The sequence below is a fragment of the Macaca nemestrina genome, chromosome 18, assembly GCF_043159975.1.
Source record: "Macaca nemestrina isolate mMacNem1 chromosome 18, mMacNem.hap1, whole genome shotgun sequence".
Classification (NCBI taxonomy): Eukaryota; Metazoa; Chordata; class Mammalia; order Primates; family Cercopithecidae; genus Macaca; species Macaca nemestrina.
In genome coordinates this window covers 78,532,248-78,553,564 of record NC_092142.1, presented here as the reverse complement: position 1 = coordinate 78,553,564, position 21,317 = coordinate 78,532,248, and the positions used below count along the sequence as shown (strand labels likewise).

Below are 21,317 nucleotides of genomic sequence, written 5' to 3'. Positions count from 1 at the left end.
CGCCCGAGAGAGGGACAAAGAGTTGCGGCCAAGTTTGAGCGCCGGGCACGGCCAGGCTCAGGGAAGGAAGGTCCCCCGGCAGACACCTGGGTGCCAGAGGTGGTGCGAGGAGGAAAAGCTGGGAGGCGAATTCATAATTCTAGGAGTGGAGGGCAGGCAAGGGAGGGGAATCAGGCCAATCCCAGCCAAGCGAGCCCCTGGCGAGCTGGGGCTCCGATGGAAGGCCTGTCTCGCGCTCCAAAGAAAAGCAAACCGTCCTTCCAAGTCCGCCCGGGTTGCCGAAGCCCCTCTGGAAAAACTCCCTCCCCTCTTACACCAAACTTTGCGCCGGGCCTCGTTCCCTCCCGGGTAGGCAGCGGCGCAGGAAGGGTTAAGCCAGCCCGTCCCAGCTGACAGTCAGCTGATTGGGCCCTGATTGACAGCTCCGAAAAGTTTCCTTGTTTCTATACTATTATGCTAATCGCGGCCGCTCTCGCCGCCTCCCATTGGCCCGGAGTGCCAGTCAATTTCTCATTTGGACCTGACGTCACGAGTGCTATAAAACTCAGCAATTGCTTTAAACTCTTCTTGCTGGATCAGAGGCTTTAAAATCTTTTTTCATCTTCGAGCTGTAGCTCGGGCTGCTTGTCGGCTTGGCCTCACCCTCCCCCCTTTGCTCCCTGCCTTGTCTTTCCCCAGGACTTCGCTATTTTGCTTTTTTTTAAAAAAAAGCAAGAAAGAACTAAACTCCCCCCTCCCTCTCCTCCAGTCGGGCTGCACCTCTGCCTTGCACTTTGCACAGAGGGAGAGAGCGCGCGAGGGAGAGAGAGCGAGAAAGAGAGAGAGAGGAAAGAAAAAAAATAATAAAGAGAGCCAAGCAGAAGAGGAGGCGAGAAGCATGAAGTGTTAACTCCCCGGTGCCAAGGCCCGCGCCGCCCGGACAGACGCCCGCCGCGCCTCCAGCCCCGAGCGGCCGCCGCGCGCGCCCTGCCTGCAGCCCGGGCCGGCGAGGCGAGCCCTTCCTTATGCAAAGCGCGCAGCGGAGCGGCGAGCGGGGGACGCCGCGCACCGGGCCGGGCTCCTCCAGCTTCGCCGCCGCCGCCGCCGCCACCACCGCCGCCGCCACCGCAGCCCGCGGAGGACCTTCCCGAGCCTAAAGCCGCCGGCTCTGCGCGCAAGGAGGCGAGCGAGCAAGGAGGGGCCGGGGCGAGCGAGGGAGCACATTGGCGTGAGCAGGGGGGAGGGAGGGCGGGCGCGGGGGGCGCGGGCAGGGCGGGGGGGGTGTGTGTGAGCGCGCTCGGAGGTTTCGGGCCAGCCACCGCCGCGCGAGCTAGAAGCGCCCCAGCCCGGCAAGCTGGCTCACCCGCTGGCCACCCAGCACAGCCCGCTGGCCCCTCTCCTGCAGCCCATCTGGCGGAGCGGCGGCGGCGGCGGCGGCAGGAGAATGGCATCAGAACTGGCAATGAGCAACTCCGACCTGCCCACCAGTCCCCTGGCCATGGAATATGTTAATGACTTCGATCTGATGAAGTTTGAAGTGAAAAAGGAACCGGTGGAGACCGACCGCATCATCAGCCAGTGCGGCCGTCTCATCGCCGGGGGCTCGCTGTCCTCCACCCCCATGAGCACGCCGTGCAGCTCGGTGCCCCCTTCCCCCAGCTTCTCGGCGCCCAGCCCGGGCTCGGGCAGCGAGCAGAAGGCGCACCTGGAAGACTACTACTGGATGACCGGCTACCCGCAGCAGCTGAACCCCGAGGCGCTGGGCTTCAGCCCCGAGGACGCGGTCGAGGCGCTCATCAGCAACAGCCACCAGCTCCAGGGCGGCTTCGATGGCTACGCGCGCGGGGCGCAGCAGCTGGCCGCGGCGGCCGGGGCCGGCGCCGGAGCCTCCCTGGGCGGCAGCGGCGAGGAGATGGGCCCCGCCGCCGCCGTGGTGTCCGCCGTGATCGCCGCAGCCGCCGCGCAGAGCGGCGCGGGCCCGCACTACCACCACCACCACCACCACGCCGCCGGCCACCACCACCACCCGACGGCCGGCGCGCCCGGCGCCGCGGGCGGCGCGTCCGCCTCGGCCGGTGGCGCGGGGGGCGCGGGCGGCGGTGGCCCGGCCAGCGCCGGGGGCGGCGGCGGCGGCGGCGGCGGCGGAGGCGGCGGGGGCGCGGCGGGGGCGGGGGGCGCCCTGCACCCGCACCACGCCGCCGGCGGCCTGCACTTCGACGACCGCTTCTCCGACGAGCAGCTGGTGACCATGTCGGTGCGCGAGCTGAACCGGCAGCTGCGCGGGGTCAGCAAGGAGGAGGTGATCCGGCTGAAGCAGAAGAGGCGGACCCTGAAAAACCGCGGCTATGCCCAGTCCTGCCGCTTCAAGAGGGTGCAGCAGAGACACGTCCTGGAGTCGGAGAAGAACCAGCTGCTGCAGCAAGTCGACCACCTCAAGCAGGAGATCTCCAGGCTGGTGCGCGAGAGGGACGCGTACAAGGAGAAATACGAGAAGTTGGTGAGCAGCGGCTTCCGAGAAAACGGCTCGAGCAGCGACAACCCGTCCTCTCCCGAGTTTTTCATGTGAGTCTGACACGCGATCCCAGCTAGCCACCCTGATAAGTGCTCCGCGGGGGTCCGACTCGGGTGTGGGCTTGCTAGTTCCAGAGCCATGCTCACCACCACCTCGCCCCCCACCCCCACCGAGTTTGGCCCCCTTGGCCCCCTACAGACACACAAACACGCATGCACACCACACACACACACACACACACACCCCCCACACCCTGCTTGAGTTTGTGGTGGTGGTGGCTGTTTTAAACTGGGGAGGGAATGGGTGTCTGGCTCATGGATTGCCAATCTGAAATTCTCCATAACTTGCTAGCTTGTTTTTTTTTTTTTTTACACCCCCCCCCCCCACCCCCGGACTTGCACAATGTTCAAAGATCTCAGCAGAGTTCTTCATGTGAAACGTTGCTCACCTTTGAAGCCTGCATCATTCACATATTTTTTTTTCCTTCTTCCCCTTCAGTTCATGAACTGGTGTTCATTTTCTGTGTGTGTGTGTGTTTTATTTTGTTTGGTTTTTTTTTATTTTACTTTTGGAGCTTGCTGTGTTGCCCCCCTTTTTTCCAACCTCCACCCTCACTCCCTCTCAAACCATCTCTTCCGAGATGAAAGAAAAAAAAGCAAAGTTTTTTTTTCTTCTCCTGAGTTCTTCATGTGAGATTGAGCTTGCAAAGGAAAAAAAAAATGTGAAATGTTATAGACTTGCAGCGTGCCGAGTTCCATCGGGTTTTTTTTTTTAGCATTGTTATGCTAAAATAGAGAAAAAAAAATCCTCATGAACCTTCCACAATCAAGCCTGCATCAACCTTCTGGGTGTGACTTGTGAGTTTTGGCCTTGTGATGCCAAATCTGAGAGTTTAGTCTGCCATTAAAAAAACTCATTCTCATCTCATGCATTATTATGCTTGCTACTTTGTCTTAGCAACAATGAACTATAACTGTTTCAAAGACTTTATGGAAAAGAGACATTATATTAATAAAAAAAAAAAGCCTGCATGCTGGACATGTATGGTATAATTATTTTTTCCTTTTTTTTCTTTTTGGCTTGGAAATGGACGTTCGAAGACTTATAGCATGGCATTCATACTTTTGTTTTATTGCCTCATGACTTTTTTGAGTTCAGAACAAAAAAGTGCAACCGTAGAGCCTTCTTCCCATGAAATTTTGCATCTGCTCCAAAACTGCTTTGAGTTACTCAGAACTTCAACCTCCCAATGCACTGAAGGCATTCCTTGTGAAAGATACCAGAATGGGTTACAAATTTAACCTGGCAAACATTGAAGAACTCTTAATGTTTTCTTTTTAATAAGAATGACACCCCACTTTGGGGACTAAAATTGTGCTATTGCCGAAAAGCAGTCTAAAGTTTATTTTTAAAAAAGAGAAATCTGCCCCATTATTTTTGGTTGGTTTTATTTTTATTTTATATTTTTTGGCTTTTGGTCATTGTCAAATGTGGAATGCTATGGGTTTCTAGTATATAATTTAATTCTAGTTTTTATAATCTGTTAGCCCAGTTAAAATGTATGCTACAGATAAAGGAATGTTATAGATAAATTTGAAAGAGTTAGGTCTGTTTAGCTGTAGATTTTTTAAAAGATTGATGCACTAAATTGTTTACTGTTGTGATGTTAAGGGGGGTAGAGTTTGCAAGGGGACTGTTTAAAAAAAGTAGCTTATACAGCATGTGCTTGCAACTTAAATATAAGTTGGGTATGTGTAGTTTTTGCTATACCACTGACTGTATTGAAAACCAAAGTATTAAAAGGGGAAACGCCCCTGTTTATATCTGTAGGGGTATTTTACATTCAAAAATGTATGTTTTTTTTTTTTTCAAAATTAAAGTATTTGGGACTGAATTGCACTAAGATATAACCTGCAAGCATATAATACAAAAAAAATTGCAAAACTGTTTAGAACGCTAATAAAATTTATGCAGTTATAAAAATGGCATTACTGCACAGTTTTAAGATGATGCAGATTTTTTTACAGTTGTATTGTGGTGCAGAACTGGATTTTCTGTAACTTAAAAAAAAATCCACAGTTTTAAAGGCAATAATCAGTAAATGTTATTTTCAGGGACTGACATCCTGTCTTTAAAAAGAAATGAAAAGTAAATCTTACCACAATAAATATAAAAAAATCTTGTCAGTTACTTTTCTTTTACATATTTTGCTGTGCAAAATTGTTTTATATCTTGAGTTACTAACTAACCACGCGTGATGTTCCTATGTGCTTTTCTTTCATTTTCAATTCTGGTTATATCAAGAAAAAGAATAATCTACAATAATAAACGGCATTTTTTTTGATTCTGTACTCAGTTTCTTAGTGTACAGTTTAACTGGGCCCAACAACCTCGTTAAAAGTGTAAAATGCATCCTTTTCTCCAGTGGAAGGATTCATGGAGGAATAGGGAGGCAGTAATTCAGGGTGAAATTATAGGCTGTTTTTTGAGGTGAGGAGGCTGGCCCCATATATTGATTAGCAATATTTAATAGAGATGTAAATTATGACCTCATTTTTTTCTCCCCAAAGTTTTCAGTTTTCAAATGAGTTGAGCCGTAATTGCCCTTGGTGGGAAAACAAAACAAAACAGTGGAACTAGGCTTCCTGAACATGGCCCTGCGCTTCTGATCAGGGGCAAGCCCATCCAAAGACAGAGGAACCAGACAAATATGGCGCCTCAGAGGTGGCTTGGACACATAGGCATTTAATGGTAAAGAGAAACAGCGCTTGCCTTTTCACTAAAGTTGATTATTTTTCCTTCTTCTCTTACACACCGTGATTTTCTTGTTAGCAAGGCCTGACAAGATTTAACATAAACACTTTAGACAAATCAAAGTTGTTTGTTTTGTTTTGCTTTTCTCTTTAACATTGAAGGTCATTTGTCTTAAATAGGAAAAAGAAAATCTACTCCTTACTTCCATAGTTCCAAGTACGTATCTGGTTTAAACTGTGTTATCAAATCATATTTCACCATGAATATTCAGTGGAGAACTTCTCTACTTAGATGAGCTAGTAATGATTTCAGATCATGCTATCCCCAGAAATAAAAGCAGAAAATAATACCTGTGTGGAATATAGGCTGTGTTTTCATTTATTGGTATTTACCCCAAAATAGGCTGTGTTTGGGGACTGACTTAAAGATCACTTGGAAAGACTCAAAACTACCTTCACTAGCAGGACTCCTAAGCACTGACCTATTTTTAAATGACACAAATTCATGAAACTAATGTTACAAATTCATGCAGTTTGCACTCTTAGTCAACTTCCCCTAGCACACTAATAGAATGTTAGACAAAGCCAGCACTGTTTTGAAAATAGAGCCAAACACGATGGCTTTTGTTTTGTTTTTTGCAGTTCTTAAAAAAAGATAATATTGCAAGTCTGACTGAAAGACTTATTTTGAAGAAAACAGGTTGTGTTTGGTGCTGCTAAATTCTGGCCAGTTTATCATCTGGCCTTCCTGCCTATTTTTCACAGAACATGAAGATAGTGTATAACCTCGACATTTTGACCTTCCTTTATGTGCTAGTTTAGATAGGCTCCTGAATCCACACTTAATTTTGCTTATCAAAAGTCTTAATAGTAAGCCTTCCCTCATGAGCTTGAAGTCAGTGTTCTTGACTCCAGATATTTCTTTCCTTTATTTATTTATTTTTTTTCCCTGATCACAACTAAGAGATACACAAACTCTGAGGAAGCAGAAATGGAGAGAACGCTTTTACAAAAATCTCGGCATCTGATGAAAGATTTTAGGCAAAGACATTCTCAAAATAAGAGTGATATTCTGGATGTAGTTATTGCAGTTACCCCATGACGAATGAGGCCTGGATTGGGAGAAAAATACAGTTGTGTAGAATTAAACATTTTGGTAGGAATCTACAAGGCGGTTGAATATAATAAACTTTAGAAAATCAAGTGCAGAGGTGCTGGCAAAAATGAGGTTTGAGCGGCTGGCTGTAAGAGAGGGTTAACTCCTAGTAAAAGGCATTTTTGGAAATAACAGTTACTGAAAACTTTGAAGTATATAGTGGGAGTGGCACACAAATACATGTTTTTTTGTTTTTTTGTTTTTTACAAAGAACTCCTAAATCCTGAATAAGTGCTGTTCATTACAAATAAGTCTCTAAATTAAAAAAAAAAAAAAATCATATGAGGAAATCTAGCTTTCCCCTTTATGCTGCGTTTGAGTCTTTGTCTAAATAGTGTTAAAATTCCTTTCATTCCAATTACAGAACTGAGCCCACTCGCAAGTTGGAGCCATCAGTGGGATACGCCACATTTTGGAAGCCCCAGCATCGTGTACTTACCAGTGTGTTCACAAAATGAAATTTGTGTGAGAGCTGTACATTAAAAAAAAAAAAAATCATATTATTTGCAGTCATGGAGAACCACCTACCCCTGACTTCTGTTTAGTCTCCTTTTTAAATAAAAATTACTGTGTTAGAGAAGAAGGCTATTAAATGTATAACTTCCATAGTAATTAACTATGCCACTTGTCTGGGGGTTTCATAGAGACCCGTAGAAAAGCGCACTCCTGCTTTTCGATTTATGGTGTGTGCAAGTGAACAGGTGCGATGGTTTCAACCTGCCATACTAGTTTTAAAAATTCACTGAAATTACGAAGATACATATATATGCATATATATAATGGAAAGTTTCCCAGAATGCAACAGTTAGCATTTTAAAAGCATATATAGGCATGCACATTCTAAATAGTACTTTTTCATGCTTCATTGTTTCTCTGGCAGATAATTTTACTAAGAAGAAAAATTGATATTCAACTCCCCTTCCCTAAACAAATGCATGGGCAGAGGCTCCAGTGGAGCCGAGCCCGCTGGTTTTCTCGTAGGCCCTAGACAGTATTGCGCTTATCAGTGATGTCAAACCTGCCCATTTGTCAGACATAGCTGTAAATGAAAACAATGTGTGGCAAAATACAAAGTTAGTTAAATACACACCCTCTGTGTGATTTTTTGCTCCCTTTTCTTTTTTGCTTACAAACTCTCAAAAAAAAAAAAAATCACCTCCTTTAAATTTCCCTGGCTTCTTGCACGTTTCCCTTTTCAAAAACCATGTAATATTTTTTTACAATGTATCTGACACATTAATATATTGACATCGAATAGGCAGAGGTTCTACTTTTGCCTAGCAGATAAATCTGTTATGGAGACATCATTTCCTCACTGTCTCAAAGCCATAACTACCTGGGCGCCTTTCAACACAGACCCCTCCGATGGGAAACGGTGTTTATTACTGAATGCAGGATGCTCATGCTCTGATCTTTTCTCCCTTGTGCCTTTACCCCAGTCATTTTTACTTAGCAACACCAATTCTAGATACTTCTGTTCTGAAGTAGAACCTCCCCCTTGCCACACCACCAGTTTTCTTGCTAAAAGCAGTGGACAGAAGGCAAATCGTGGTCACCCTTACAAACATGGCACACAGCTGTCTCAGTAGCTGCATTCCCAGCATGTCCTGGTCTAAATATCTAGAGTTGCCTATGACACATTCAAAGGTTCCCAAGCACAGTACATTGGGAGTCTTTTGCTGTTGTGGCCGTTGTTTTTGTTTAGGCCAACTTACTTCCGTATTCACATACTCTTGGCTTTATGAAATACACTCCTCCAGTCTACTAAGCCAATCAATATATTTAAAAGTCTGATTGCCACATGAGTCTCTCTCTCTCGCTCTCTGTATCTCTCTCTCTCTCTCTTTTTGTTTTTTTCTGTTTTGCCTGCCGGTAAAGACTGAGATAGGTTGGAAGACTAAAATACATGAGTACATGAGTGACAACCTTCAGCCGTCTGATTTCCATGCCAGTAAAACACACACCCAAGCTCTTCTTAGTGCTGCTAATATAAACATTCACTAAGAGGGGATAGGAAGTGAGATTTACCAGCTTCACATTGCTGATTTGCAAGGTTCCCCACTACGATTCTCTGTCATTTGATTTTTCAAAAATAATTTTGTCCTTCTCTTTGAAGAAATGTCTTAGTTCTTTTGTTTTGGGTTTTTTTTTAGAGAAGTTTTATCTGCAGTGATAGGCTCCAATTTTTATCTCCTCTGATTATTTGTCAGGATGCTGCATGAATAATTTGGGGCCTATGCCTTTCTCTTTCCAAGAGAAACTTGGAAGTTGATTTCACTCTTAGCCCACCCTAAATCTAAAAGAAGATATCCGAAGTTCAGGCAGGCCATACAGTAGTTATAAAGGAGGTGGTCCAGGTCCAGCCACCTCAATCAGGATTTGTTTGTTTTGAAGCATTGGCTTAAAAGCAGAGCAAAAGCCTTAACCTACCTTCCCATAACATTGCTTTTCTCGCTTTTGATACAAATCTTCAAAATTCAGACATCAAACAGCCCCAGAAAAGGGGAATTCTCTCCAGGCGTTGCTCCGCCCCAGCTCCTGAACAAACCCAGCTCTGTCTAGCATTTTTTCCCCTAGCGGGGGTAGGGGACAGGGTGAGAGAATTTCAGTCTCCCAGGCTGTCTCATGATTGTTGGGGCATAAAGAAACACAGTCCTGCCACAAATTTGGAGCATCTTTACCCTTTGGAGAGGAACAAAACAAAACTAAACAAACAAATCAAATTGCTTTGCATGAAGGCGTAGCAAATAAAATCTCGGGCTCCCTGTTCCCTGCACCATTTGTAGGAGGTGAGAAATGAGGGAAACAAGAGAAAGGAGAACTTTAAAAGCAGGAGGCCCAGGAATAATCCCTGTTACCAGTGTGAATTTCACTTGCTCCGTGGCTAAAGTCAGACCTAGTGTGCATGCACGTATGGCAGAAGTGAACTAGGCTCGGCTGTCCATTTCTTTAAAATACGTTCACATGTTTCCTTTCTGAAAACAATCTTGGGGACCAAACCCCAATGGAGAGATTTGAGGAAATCGTTAATGTCTTAACATTGGAGTATTTATAAATATATCAGTCTGTGCTTTGATGATGGTGACATTTTGGACCAGCCAGACATATTGTGCCAATATTTAAACGGTCATTGCAATAGTTTTGTGACATCATGACAGTATTTTATTGTTTAAATTTGAAGGCCCTCTGTGTGTTTTCCATAAGTATGCCCAAACGAAAAAGGCTGAGAGGGGAAGAGCAAACCAACAACACACAGAAATAAGATCTTTATATGAATTTTCATCAGAGTCGTACAGTTTTAAGAAACTCACAAAACACATTTTCCACGACTATGACTGGAATGCACAGTTCCTTACACAAATCATAGCATTTACTGAGCACCTCTTCTCTTGTTCAACGCGGTTAATTTTCTTTTCCTTCATTTTTATTAAATAACAGTTTTCCCAACAATTAGAACTATGGATTGCAAAATCACATTCCTCCCTTCTACAGAGATGCACCTTAGATAGATCTTCAGTTACAATTAGAAGGAGCATTAATGCAAGAAAGGAGGATGAAGGAGTCATGTCTGCTGAGCTTTGGGAAAAAGAGTGGAAGGAGAGGAAACAGTTTTCTGTATTTTCCCCTGCACTCCTCGACCTGCCCCTCACCCCCCAACCCAGGCCTTGGTGTGAGCTGCAAACCGGTGATTTGCATTCTGAATTTCTCTATTCTAAATATTCTGATTACCAGCCTTGACCGTTTCCAAGCGAAGATTCCAAAGAGCCATTTTTTTCCTTGTGGTTGGTGCTTTCCATTAGGGAACAGGAGAAGTGATGAAACCTTATAGAACTGGGTGGGAAGGAGTGAAAATCACTCTCCTTCCAGAATCCCCAACCAGGATCGTTGTAAAGGGAACACTGGCCTGAAAAATTAGGTCAGGAGTTCAGAGTCCCTTTTTGCAACCAATAGTTGTCCTGGTTCTCTGCATGACCTCAACCACTTCTTGAGGCCTGTAGAAGTGGGTTTCTGACTTTGTTGGAGGGATTCTGCAGAAGGAAAGCAGGCAGAGGATCCCAGGACAATAGGCAACCCCAAACTAGGCCCAGAGAGCACAGGAGAGGAAGGGACCTGCATGCAGAGGCTGGGAGAGTATGGCCCGGACTAACAGGCAAACCTTGGCTTATGACCTCCAGTCACCAGCGGTCAGCTCCGGGTCATTCTGAGTCCCCCGAAAACCTTCCACCAAGAAGGATGTTTGCAGTGTGACTGACAAGCCACTGACAGGTTGTGAGCTCTCCACAGAGTCCTAGAAACAACAGTGAGGTCCTTAGCACCAGGGTCTGCACCCTTGCCACCTGACTCCTGTCAAATCTCAGAGTCCTTTCCATCATTTCTGACACCTTTTCCTCCCATGCCTGGTCATCCAGGGCCATGAAAGAGCCTCAGAAGGCACTGTCCTCAGGCCAACAAGTGGAGGAAGCTGAGGTCTGGGACCCAATAAGTCACCTCCGCCCCTGTTTAAGTGTAGACACAGACAGGTATGGGGAGAAGGTCCGTCCGGGGAGCAGCACTGGAAGCTCAGTTGCAGTCTTCAAAGCTGGCCAGAGCTTTTGGTGCAATGGTCTTGAAGCCTGGAATGAAGGAGAAAAAGGCAGAGAGGATGCTGAGTTTGTCGCCTCTCCCAGTTTCTAAGAACAACCCTCCCTCCATGCCCCTCCATCATCCCCCACCACCGCCCCCGGTCACCCGCGGGCCCCAGAGAGGAACACGGCATTCCAGTCCTTTATGCATGGGTTCTGCGGGGCCCAATGGCCCTGGGCATCACTGCCCGAGCCTGGTGGCTGCAGCTGCGTGGGGCTGGGTGTGCTCCCCACCCTCTGGGGTCCCCCGAGCGGTGTACAGCAGGTGCGCAGGGACTGGAGCCCAGAGAGAGGGGGCGGGTCCCGAAGATTGCCTGACGCTACCGCGTCCCTCAGTCCTGGGCAGGGCCTGCAGTCCCAGACCCGCGGCAGAGCCCAGGGAGCCAGTGCGCTCAGACGCCAGCAACACAGCGCCCCTCGGAGATGCCCACGACGCCGCCCGACGTCCGGGGGCGCTAATGATGGCCGCACGCAGCGCGCTCCCGGGCCCCGCGCCCACCCAGGCTGCCGCACCCCTGCAGGAGCTCGGATTGTGTTCAAATTTGGTTTAAAAAGTCAAGAGTACTGCCCTAGCGGAGCGAGCTCCGGGGATATCAAAACTCCCTGGTGCGCCGCTCTCCTGGGTGGGCGCCTGCAGGGAGGGAGCAAGACTCGGTACCCGCATGGCTCCGCCCTTCACCTTGAGATCCCCTCGCTCCACCCGATAGCGGCCCCAGGAATCCTCTGTAAATAAGAACATCGGCTCCAAATCATTTGATTTTTATTCTGTTAGTTTTCCGGCCCATTTTCCAGATTTTTTTTTTCTTTTTCTTTCTTTTTTCTTTCTTTTTTTTTTTTTTTTTTTTTTTTCCTTCTTCGGTTAGAGACAGAGTAAGAGGGAAAAAGAGAAAGGCAAGAGGAAAGGCAGATAGCGTGTTTAAAAATCTTTATGGAAATCTCGATACGGTTTGGGGTTTCCGTGGTGTAGTTTGATGCACATTATAAAACAAAGTCAGTCAAGCAAACTTTATGAAGATTGCTCCAACAGCGCCAGGATGAGGGTCCTGCCTGCATTCTTGGATTTCACACAGTTCTAGACACATCTCAGGCATCCAGGAACTGTCTCAAGAGGACAAACTTTTAAAACCACTAATTTCAGAACGGATCTTTTCCATGAGGGACCTTTTTCTTAGAGGAACCCTCGGTTTGTGAGAATACTTAAGTTAGGCAAGTATCATTACAACTTAAAAAAAAAAAAAAAAAAAAACTCCTTTTTATTCTCTCCGTCTCTCTTAGGGAAGGATTTCTATGTAAATTAGTATCTATATATAAATAAATATATTGAAACTAAAACAGATAAATATATTGAAACTAAAACAAAGATGTCAGTATCTGAGAAGCTTTTTACACTGTCAGATTTTTTGTGTAAATCTTGTTTTTCATAGACGACGGAAAAACCCTTGGTAATCATTCTAAGATTAAATATGTTAAAACGTGATGTTTGTGTCTTTCCATCTTCAGGCATTCACTCCAATATATTTTTTAATCTGCCTTAAAAACAATTCATTCATTCATTCATTCATTCATTCATTCATTCATTCATTCCTGGAACCCTTTAACACATTAGGGAGGGGGAAAGCTATTAAAAGATAAATCTGGCCCCGTGTGGTGGCTCGTGCTTGTAATCCCAGCACTGTGGGAGGCCGAGGCGAGCGAGCAGATCACCTGAGGTCAGGAGTTTGAGACCAGCCTGGCCAACCTGGTGAAACCCGGTCTCTACTAAAAATACATCAATTAGCCGGGCGTGGAGGCACGTGCTTGTAACCTCAGCTACTCAGAAGGCTGAGGCAGGAGAATCGCTTGAACCTGGGAGGCGGAGGTTGCAGCGAGCCCAGATTGCGCCACTGCACTCAAGCCTGGGCGAAACAGCAAGACTCCATCTCAAAAAAAAAAAAAAAAAAAGAAAAAGAAAAAAGAGAGATAAATCTACAGTTCCCACTTTATGAAATAAAAATGATTCGAAAGGCAGAGTTCATCGGTCAACTCTGTCCTTTGGTAGGCATGCGCAGAACCTGAGCTGAAACTGCTGTCTTAGGGCAATCCTCCCACGTAAAAGGCAGGTAAGCTCCCTTTGCCCGACTTTCTGTGACTCTGAGCAGTGTGGAGACACATGCTGACAGCCCGCGACACATTTTCAGGTTGTGATCCCCATGTTAATTTACCGCACTGTGCAGGTAATGAGCCCTTTTAAAATCTTCCCTGGAATATCAGTGCACGCTCCTGTGCTATTTAAAGAACTCTTCAATTGTTAGGTAAACAGATCCAAGTGTAAGAGCTATGTGTTGGTAGACATCTGGCTTAGATTACTTCATCGCGGCCCAGCTCAAAAATCTCTCTTACCCCTATGTGAGACCTCCTTTTCCCCCACCATCTTTCCCCAGTAACTGGTCTGAAGGAAAGTAATATGAACACAGAAACTGCAGTGGCTTTTGGACGCTATTCATGTGTGCAAACAGAATCTACCTCGCCTCCCTTCTTTTGCTTTGATAACAGGATGGGTTCCCCAGGTGGCCAGAGTGTAGAGGTCATCTTGAAGAAAATGACACCAATGATCTAAAAAGGACATCTACTTTATGAGATTTCAGGCAAGATGCCAAATATCGCATTTAATGAGGCCTGGTTTTTTTTTCTTCAAAAATAACGGAGACTATCAATGATATGGCCAGGAAGGCAAAGGGGTTGTTTTGCAAAGCCTACGTCCAATTATTGCTTTGTAATAATTTTCTAAAATTGAAAAATGCCTCACAAGTATATGATCTCATGTAAATATTCCTTGCCGAAGCTTAACATATGTTTGCAGTGCCCCCAAGGAATTACAAAAATATTCTCCCCACAATCTCTTAAGCTTTTAAACTCGATTCACTTGCGTTTCTAAAAGAATCTGTTGTTTCTAAAGATTAAAAAAAGTAATCCTATAGGGGAAGTGTTTTTTTTTTTTTTTTTTTTAAAGAGATTAGCCATCTGAACTTCAAATGGAGAACAACTGATACTGATACACTTCCTGGTTTTATCACTTCAGTCTGTTTCTTATTTCTTTCCTATTATTGTTTGCATAGAAATTATATATTTGGCAAAAAATAACGTATACTAATACGTGAAGGAGAGTAGTTTCTACCTTAAGATTTGAAAAGCATTTCTACACAAAATGTGAATAAATGCATATAATGTATTTGGGGCAGCTTTGACAGATACAAGGGTAAGAATTTATTTATCTGAGTGCTTTGGGCATAGTCTTACCATTTAGATAAAGGGCATTTGAAGGAATTAGAGGGTTACGCTGAATGAAAATGTAAGTAAAGAAAGATTATATGTTCCGTTACAGCAGCCTAGAGAATTCAGCAGGTGCATGAGCATAGCATATTTGTTCACACCAAGTGTGAAGTAATCCAAATAAAAGTGTGGGGGATTAAAGAAAAATAACTGAGTATCTATGTTGGAAAAAGAATTAGATTGACTTACTAGTTTATCACCGTTATTGTACACAGATTTTCTGTGACCATGTTGAATTTTTTAAATTAGAGTTTAAATATATTTTGACAGTCTGAACTTGTACAGTGTGACTAACTATAGGAAGAAATGACAGGTCTGCTTTGTTATTAAACTGCTGTCTGGAAAATATTGGACTCTGTACAGTAAATGATAATTATTTTGCCACTTACATTAGTACAGCTAATAGCAATAAGGGTTTTTTGAACCATAGAAAGCTAACTACTTTGAATTACTGTGCTTTGTTATTCACTGTGAAGCAAAAAGATTTTTTTTAAGCAACCTCATTTTCATATCACCGTTCTAAGCACTCCCTGCTACTAATTTAAACAGGGCAGAAGTTAATAAATAAAGAGGCGGTATCTAAGCAGTTCTATTTGTTAAAAGAACATTTGCAGTTAAGGTCAGTGGTGCTGGCAGAATAGACAGAGCAACAGAGGAGGCTGGGGGAGATGGAAGAGAAGGAACCCTAGCGCACACCAGTGGAAGCTGGGCCAGTGTGGTTCTTCGAGGGTTGAGCAGCCTGAAAGCACTTGAGAGAAGCTATCAGAAATGATTCTAATCCTTCCCTGCTCTGAACCCAGAATCTCTTCACTCCCTTTGAACTGAGGACAGCTTCAAAGCTGATCCAGGCTGCCAGACAGTGGGTAATGGCTATCTCAGCCTCCTGGTTGCAGAGCAATATTCAGAGGGAATGAACTTGTATCGCAGGCCATTCCCTTCTACATCAACCCCTCCTCTGGCTTGGCAGGGTTGAGGCCACCACACAAAAGCAAATGGAACAAAATCACTCTTCTTTTGGTGTAACTCTGCCCTTTTGATAGATAGTTAGGCTGCCTGTAGCATACTGTTCTTGAAACATTCTTCGTGGTTATTAATTACCCTTTGTTTATTTTAATATATTTACTAAATCAGGTACCCAAGGGAATCCTCTGCATCAGTGATGTGAAAAAATCCAGTTGCCTGAAGTCAAAGAGGTACATCTTGACTTTTGATTTGCATGTGCTTGAGTTTTTTTCTTTTTCTTTTTCTTTTTTTTTTTAATGAAGGGAAAAGCAAGGAAGCAAACAAGGAATGCTGCTGACTTTTTAGATGTGAAAAGTTCCTGTTTCAGTAGTTTTAGTATTTGGATTTCGCGTGTCATGTACATGGTGATGCTAGATGCCAAAGAGGAGTGATAAGGGAGATAGATGTGAAAACCAGCATGCATTTATTTTTTCTGTATTTATTTCATTACATCCATGTGTTATGTCAAGCTACTAATCCAGTTTGGGTAGATCTCAGATCTTCAGCTTTATCCAACATCAGTCTATTGACACTCAAAGAGCTACTTCTTGTACTTGAATGTCAAATAATTTGGGTGACTCTGTGAAACTAGTATTCATTGCTCTTGGCCAGTTTTGCTGGGGCCTCATAAACATTTCAAATTTACAGTCACTTATAATTCAGTTCATGCTCACATTTGGACATTTTAGTGTAATTTCAAAGCACAGTATGTCCCCACTTCTGTGTCCAAATGTGGCTATGGATCCCCTCCCCACTTCAATACAAGAAAGAAGGGGAAGGAGGAGACGGGTGGGAAGCTGAAACCTGATTTTCATCTATCAAAATAATGGAATTGAGCTATTTAAATGGGTTTTCAATTACAAGTGTCCCAGCATGAATTTTATTATGAACCCTCTTCATTTGGAAAGCTAGACCAACATTCTTACACCAATTATTACTTAGTAATAATTACTTAGTATCATAGTTTTTTATGTATTCTTATCACCTCTTATTGGCTAATGGAATATTTGATTTTTTTTAATTAAAAATTTTGCTTGCTGAGAAATTTGCATGAAATATATTTTTTTGGGTTTTAGTGAAACTGAGGGGGGCAAAAATCACGCTTTCAAATTGCTGCTCTTTGCAAAGGAGGTAGGTTAAGGATCCAGTGAATTGAGAGTGTTGGGAAAACATAGCCTTATTCTTTTCCCACTTTTTAAAAATAGTATCTGATTACTTATCTCTACACGGTGCTACCATGAGAGTCTTACTTTAAATAACTGGATTATGAATATTTCGTTGTTTATTTTCTACTCTTAGATGAAATTAACATTTTCTTTAATAGTTCCCATACATAGATTTAAACTCAGTGTATACCTTTGGGGTTAATTTGTGTGTCTGAGTATATGCATGCAGTTCCGATGCTTTATTCCTTTATTGTCTCTGCCTTTATCATTACAATGTGAGAACCACCTATTAAATATGATGATCTAGGTCCACTGGCAGATTTCGTGACATTGAAACCATCCATTTTGAGCAAAGAGTTAATGAACTTGAAAGGCAAGGTTCACACTGGTCCTTACCCCCTGGTAATATTTCATATAAGGTTACTGGTGGGAAAGAAATCAAATTTCAGCTGTGAACATGATTGACAGGTGAGAGCAAGAAAGACAAAGGCATTTGGTCAGATGGGGAATTTGGGGAGGAGAAGGACAATTCCTTGAAGTTACTCTGTGATATTAGATATTATAAGCTGATATATGAAAAGTTCAATACTTGGTACTCTTGGGGGAGTTACTTAGTTTATTTTCAGAATGTCACTTTGGTTAAGGGATTTCAGTCATGGAAGCCAAAAATGATGAACCACTAGCTTTTCTGCTCTCTGGCTAATTTCAACCATGTACAGCTTCATGGCTTATTTCTGACAATTTTCTAGGCTAGGATATAAAAACTAAATCCTAAGCTATTTGGGGAGTCATTTAATTACCTTTTATGTATTCTCAGAAGCATTTTAGATTATATTATGGTTCTTGGACATATTACAAAATATTCATCCCAAGTGGTATCTCAAAAAGATTAAAATCTCTATTTCAGTAGCATCCCTTGATCCTGACTAACATTTTTCATTAGGGCATGTTACAGCTTAACATACGCAAATCAACCAGCATGCATGCTACGCCAAGATTGTGCCTTCTTAAAATAGGGCTTCTAATATGAAGATTAACATAGACAACAATTGCACACTACTTGTATGCCTTTCACCCGATTTGGCTATTTGATGTAAATTTTTCCATGGTACCATCTTTGCCAGGGAAACATGTGATGATGATGATGATGTTTTAACCTCCCACTAAGGGTGGCTTTTGAATCTGCCTTTGAGGCTGTCTTCTATCTTGAGTTGTGACAAGGGGACAATACAACTAACCAAGGTTTGCACTAAAGTGTAAAGTAGGTGTTCACATGTTCTTGCATCTTATGCACTGAAAAACCAATCAGAAGGTGGGGATGGACCTTAGCCTGCTCATGTCTATACTCTGCCCCTTTCAGATGTTCCTGACACTGGCTCAGATCCATCCGGATGCAACCAAGCCTTATAGAGCTGCCTCAGGGCAGGGCAAGTGGGACACTTACATAGGGGAGAGGCCCATTTGTAGCTTTACCTGTCACCTAAGGGAGAAACTGATGGAACTGGTATAAACAGCACTTCCTGGGCCCTAAGTACCCATCCATATTTTTTTCTAGTCTTACAATCGGTGGATGGAGTGGACATCTTTTAACCTGACTGCACCTAATCCGATAACATGAATTCAAACAGTTGTCAAACGTTTAAGGAAGGCTTTATGATTTTGTGAACTGGGGAAAAACAAAGCACAACAAAAGCAGTAAAAAGTACTCGGAAATCTTGTTTCTATCTTGCACACCTGTCCTTCTGTGTTGCCCGTAATCATCCAGAAATAAAATGCAAATGTGGTTTCCTGATGCTGAGTGTTGGTGCGGGTGCCTTAGTGCACTGTGTATAGCTACTTCTTTCAAATATAAAAGTAAAGAAGCCATAACCAAATTTCCCTTGCAGAACCCATCAACATATTTTAACAGAAATTGTGAACCACGTGGTCGCATACAAAAGACATGTGAAAACCAACACTGTGAGTTCGGATTTCTTGGTGCCTCTATTTGAAAAATCCAGGTGGCTGGTCTTGACCCCATCTTCACTGAAGGCCCCTCAGGGCTTCTAAATACTTAGTTTTACGAGTAAATCCCCCACCTACAACAAGGGAAGGAGAATGCTGTCTCGGCTGCAGATTTGGAGCAGAGACCCATCTATCCCAAATTCCACGAGTATGTCTCAAGCTAATGACATCAATATATCTGTTGGCACTGAGAAAATAAGGCCAATTTCATTTAAAGTGTTTTATTATTTGGACTCACCCTAATTTTTTTGTTATTGTTGTTTATTTGGATGATACTCCTCCCTAACTACCGCAGCACCCCCTTTCCATACAGGCTGGCTAACGTTTTTCTATGAGCACTGGCCCACTCCTGAGCCGATTTAATCAATTAATCATAGCAGAGCATGTGCAGCGTAACTAGCCTAATTATGCCATATAAACTTGTATTATTTTCAGTCAACTCCGGGGTACTATTGAAGGAGCCAACTTAAAGAAACATTAAGCATTAAGAAAAAAAAAAAAAGGAATTTCTGCAAATGTGCAGCACTCATTACTTAAAACAAAATGATGCTTCTGTAGAGCTTTCATTCCAAAAGCACACATTCAGTCACCTGCCAAAATCTCCGATTTACTGCTGCCGTTCACAGATGCCAATGTTTAAACTCCCTTCACCTGCTGCTTGCTGAGTCTTTTATTTCCTCCATCCAAAAATCACTGTACAGTTGTTGTTTTGTGTCTGCAGTTTTGGCTTCTCCTGACACCTAATGAAGTTATCAGCAATAAATGAGCTAAAGCAGCAGGGTTCAGTTTTGTGGGTTTGTTTTTCGTCTCCATTTTGCACTATTAGGAAAATGGTAGGACAACAGTAAGACAGTGGTAAAAATCAGCACGCCTCTCTTTTCTGCATCTATAGGAAATATAGTCAAGTTAGTAGCACTTATAAAGTTTCAGATAGGAACTAATACCAAATGGAAGGTTATAGTGTCAGGTGCTCAGTGGGAAAATCCAACCAGCTGAGAGATTTACAGGTATTGTCAATAGAGACAAGGTGTCCGCCGAGCAGTGACCTCAGGTGTAAGCCTGCGGAATGATATTAACACGTAATTAACAATCCAGGGGCGCATTGTATAACTTAATCATCAGTAGGGTGAGCATGACAGTCCAAAAAGAGAGGCGAAGGGAGATTTTTTTGTTGGTTGGATTTTGTTTTCCCATTTTCCCTCGGCAAGCATCATCTAATAATGTGTTTTTTTTTTCACATGCAGCTAGTGACGATTTCTTTTTAGTCCTCTCAGTCTATTGAAAAGCACAGTAAGTTCGTTTGCTAGCAGGTAGGCAGTGGAGGTGAGAATTGAATTGATCTGAAATGCTCCGAGAAATTGACCCTGAGGTCGCTCTTCCTTTAAATTGGGTTCCACAGACAAAGTTTCTTTTCTTCTTCTCTGGCTCCTGCGTGCTGCCAGCAGCAGCGTTGAGTTGGGGTTTGTAATTATTTAAAGGGATTCTAACGCCAGGGTTGACTCCCCCCTCTGCAAAGTTAATCAAAATAGAGACCTTTTGTTACCAGTGGTAGTTAATTAAAGGGCTGAGTCTATACTGCTGTGGTGTGCCTCTGGCTTGTTTATATTTTAAAAGGAGGTTCATTCCTGATGAACAGGAAATAGGGGAGAAAGCGAACATGAGGGTCTCTTACTGGGCTGAACATTTTGAATAGCAGAATGGAATTTTCTGTTTAACTTTCATTACTTTTCCTCTTCTTTCTCTCTCTCTTTAATGGAATGATTAGAATTCTTTAAAAAAATCTTAAGGTACTCACTGTACATTTAATAGTGTTGAAATCAAGCACTGCATTTTAGAAGGCGTGTCAGTCTGCTGGAAGAGATGCTTGGCATCTCTCATCTCTCAGCAGTAAGGGTAGCCAAGAAAGATCAGAAATTCCTTTACCCGTGTTGACCTATTTGACCCAAACTAAGAACTGCTTTCTCATTCTTTGCTTCAGTGGGTAGCACATACTTGAAGTTCTGTCCCAATGCTCAAACGCTGTTTTGTTTATTTGGTATTGGTTTTCTCCAGACTTCTTATTTTTAAATTTTTCTTCTTTTTTCTCCTTTTAAAGCCTGGAACAGTTTCTCACCATTGCCTGGTAGAATGAAAGTGAAAAGTGCACAGGCTACCTGAGCTTTACCAAGCAGGTTTGGAGGTTTGAAGCTGTCATAGTAAGGGAGGAGAAAGAATTCGTGATGGGGCCAGGATTTCTGTAAGCTGTGGAGCTGGGGCCGCTCGGCTGCCCAGGTCTGAGGGCTCCCAGCTGTTCTGCCTCCAAGCAGCATCTGGAGACTCATAAGACCTTTGAAGCCCCCTGGCATCCCATTCTTTCCCCCGACGTACTGCCTCTGGATCCTCGATGTTTTTTTAATCCACCAGAACCACAGAATCAGAACTTTCAGAACTTCTGCTTTCAGCCTGTCCTCATCTTATTTGTCAGTGATAAAGTTGTTCATTGGTGTGTCCTAGGCACTCTATTCAGCATGTGCAGTTTGGGGAACCTCGTTATGTTCCATCTGTTTGCTCTGATCTTCGATCACTTGGTAGCATCCTGACAAGACCCTAGTCTAAGGGCAACAAAGGCTGTGGTCATGAAATAGCACATGACCTGTGCTGCAAACCATCCCCGCAGATATGTGGCCACATAATAGACCCAGCTCTCAAATCAGGCTGATAGGGTTAGCGTTGGAGTGTTTTGGTCCTGGCCCTGGGAGAAAAATACACTTGGTTTCTGCCTGAGAGTAGGAGGTTTTACAGAAGCGTGGCAAAATGTCACTCTGTTCAAGAGAG

General features: G+C 43.7%; 1 protein-coding gene across 2 annotated transcripts; it reads left to right on the top strand.

The window, feature by feature from the left end:
* Positions 1-1,111: 1,111 nt before the first annotated feature.
* Positions 1,112-15,524, top strand: LOC105491232 (MAF bZIP transcription factor). 2 transcript variants are annotated; one of them, XM_011757435.3, is made up of 3 exons: positions 1,112-1,207; positions 1,385-2,541; positions 6,765-8,285. In XM_011757435.3, the coding sequence occupies exons 2-3, from the start codon at positions 1,424-1,426 to the stop codon at positions 6,856-6,858; spliced, it is 1,212 nt and encodes a 403-aa protein (XP_011755737.2). In that variant the 5' UTR covers positions 1,112-1,207; positions 1,385-1,423; the 3' UTR covers positions 6,859-8,285. The 2 variants fall into 2 exon arrangements, with proteins under 2 accessions (XP_011755737.2, XP_011755738.2); XM_011757436.3 differs by lacking the exons at positions 1,112-1,207; positions 6,765-8,285 and adding an exon at positions 15,463-15,524 and having other exon boundaries at positions 1,255-2,541.
* The last annotated feature ends 5,793 nt before the right edge of the window (positions 15,525-21,317 follow it).

What these genes read in the sequence shown, in the direction of transcription:
- LOC105491232 (XM_011757435.3), top strand. Translation starts at nt 1,424, where the DNA reads ATGGCATCAGAACTGGCAATGAGCAACTCCGACCTGCCCACCAGTCCC. An exon ending in TCCTCTCCCGAGTTTTTCAT is followed by an intron (nt 2,542 to 6,764) that starts GTGAGTCTGACA and finishes TTCCAATTACAG; the next exon opens with AACTGAGCCCACTCGCAAGT.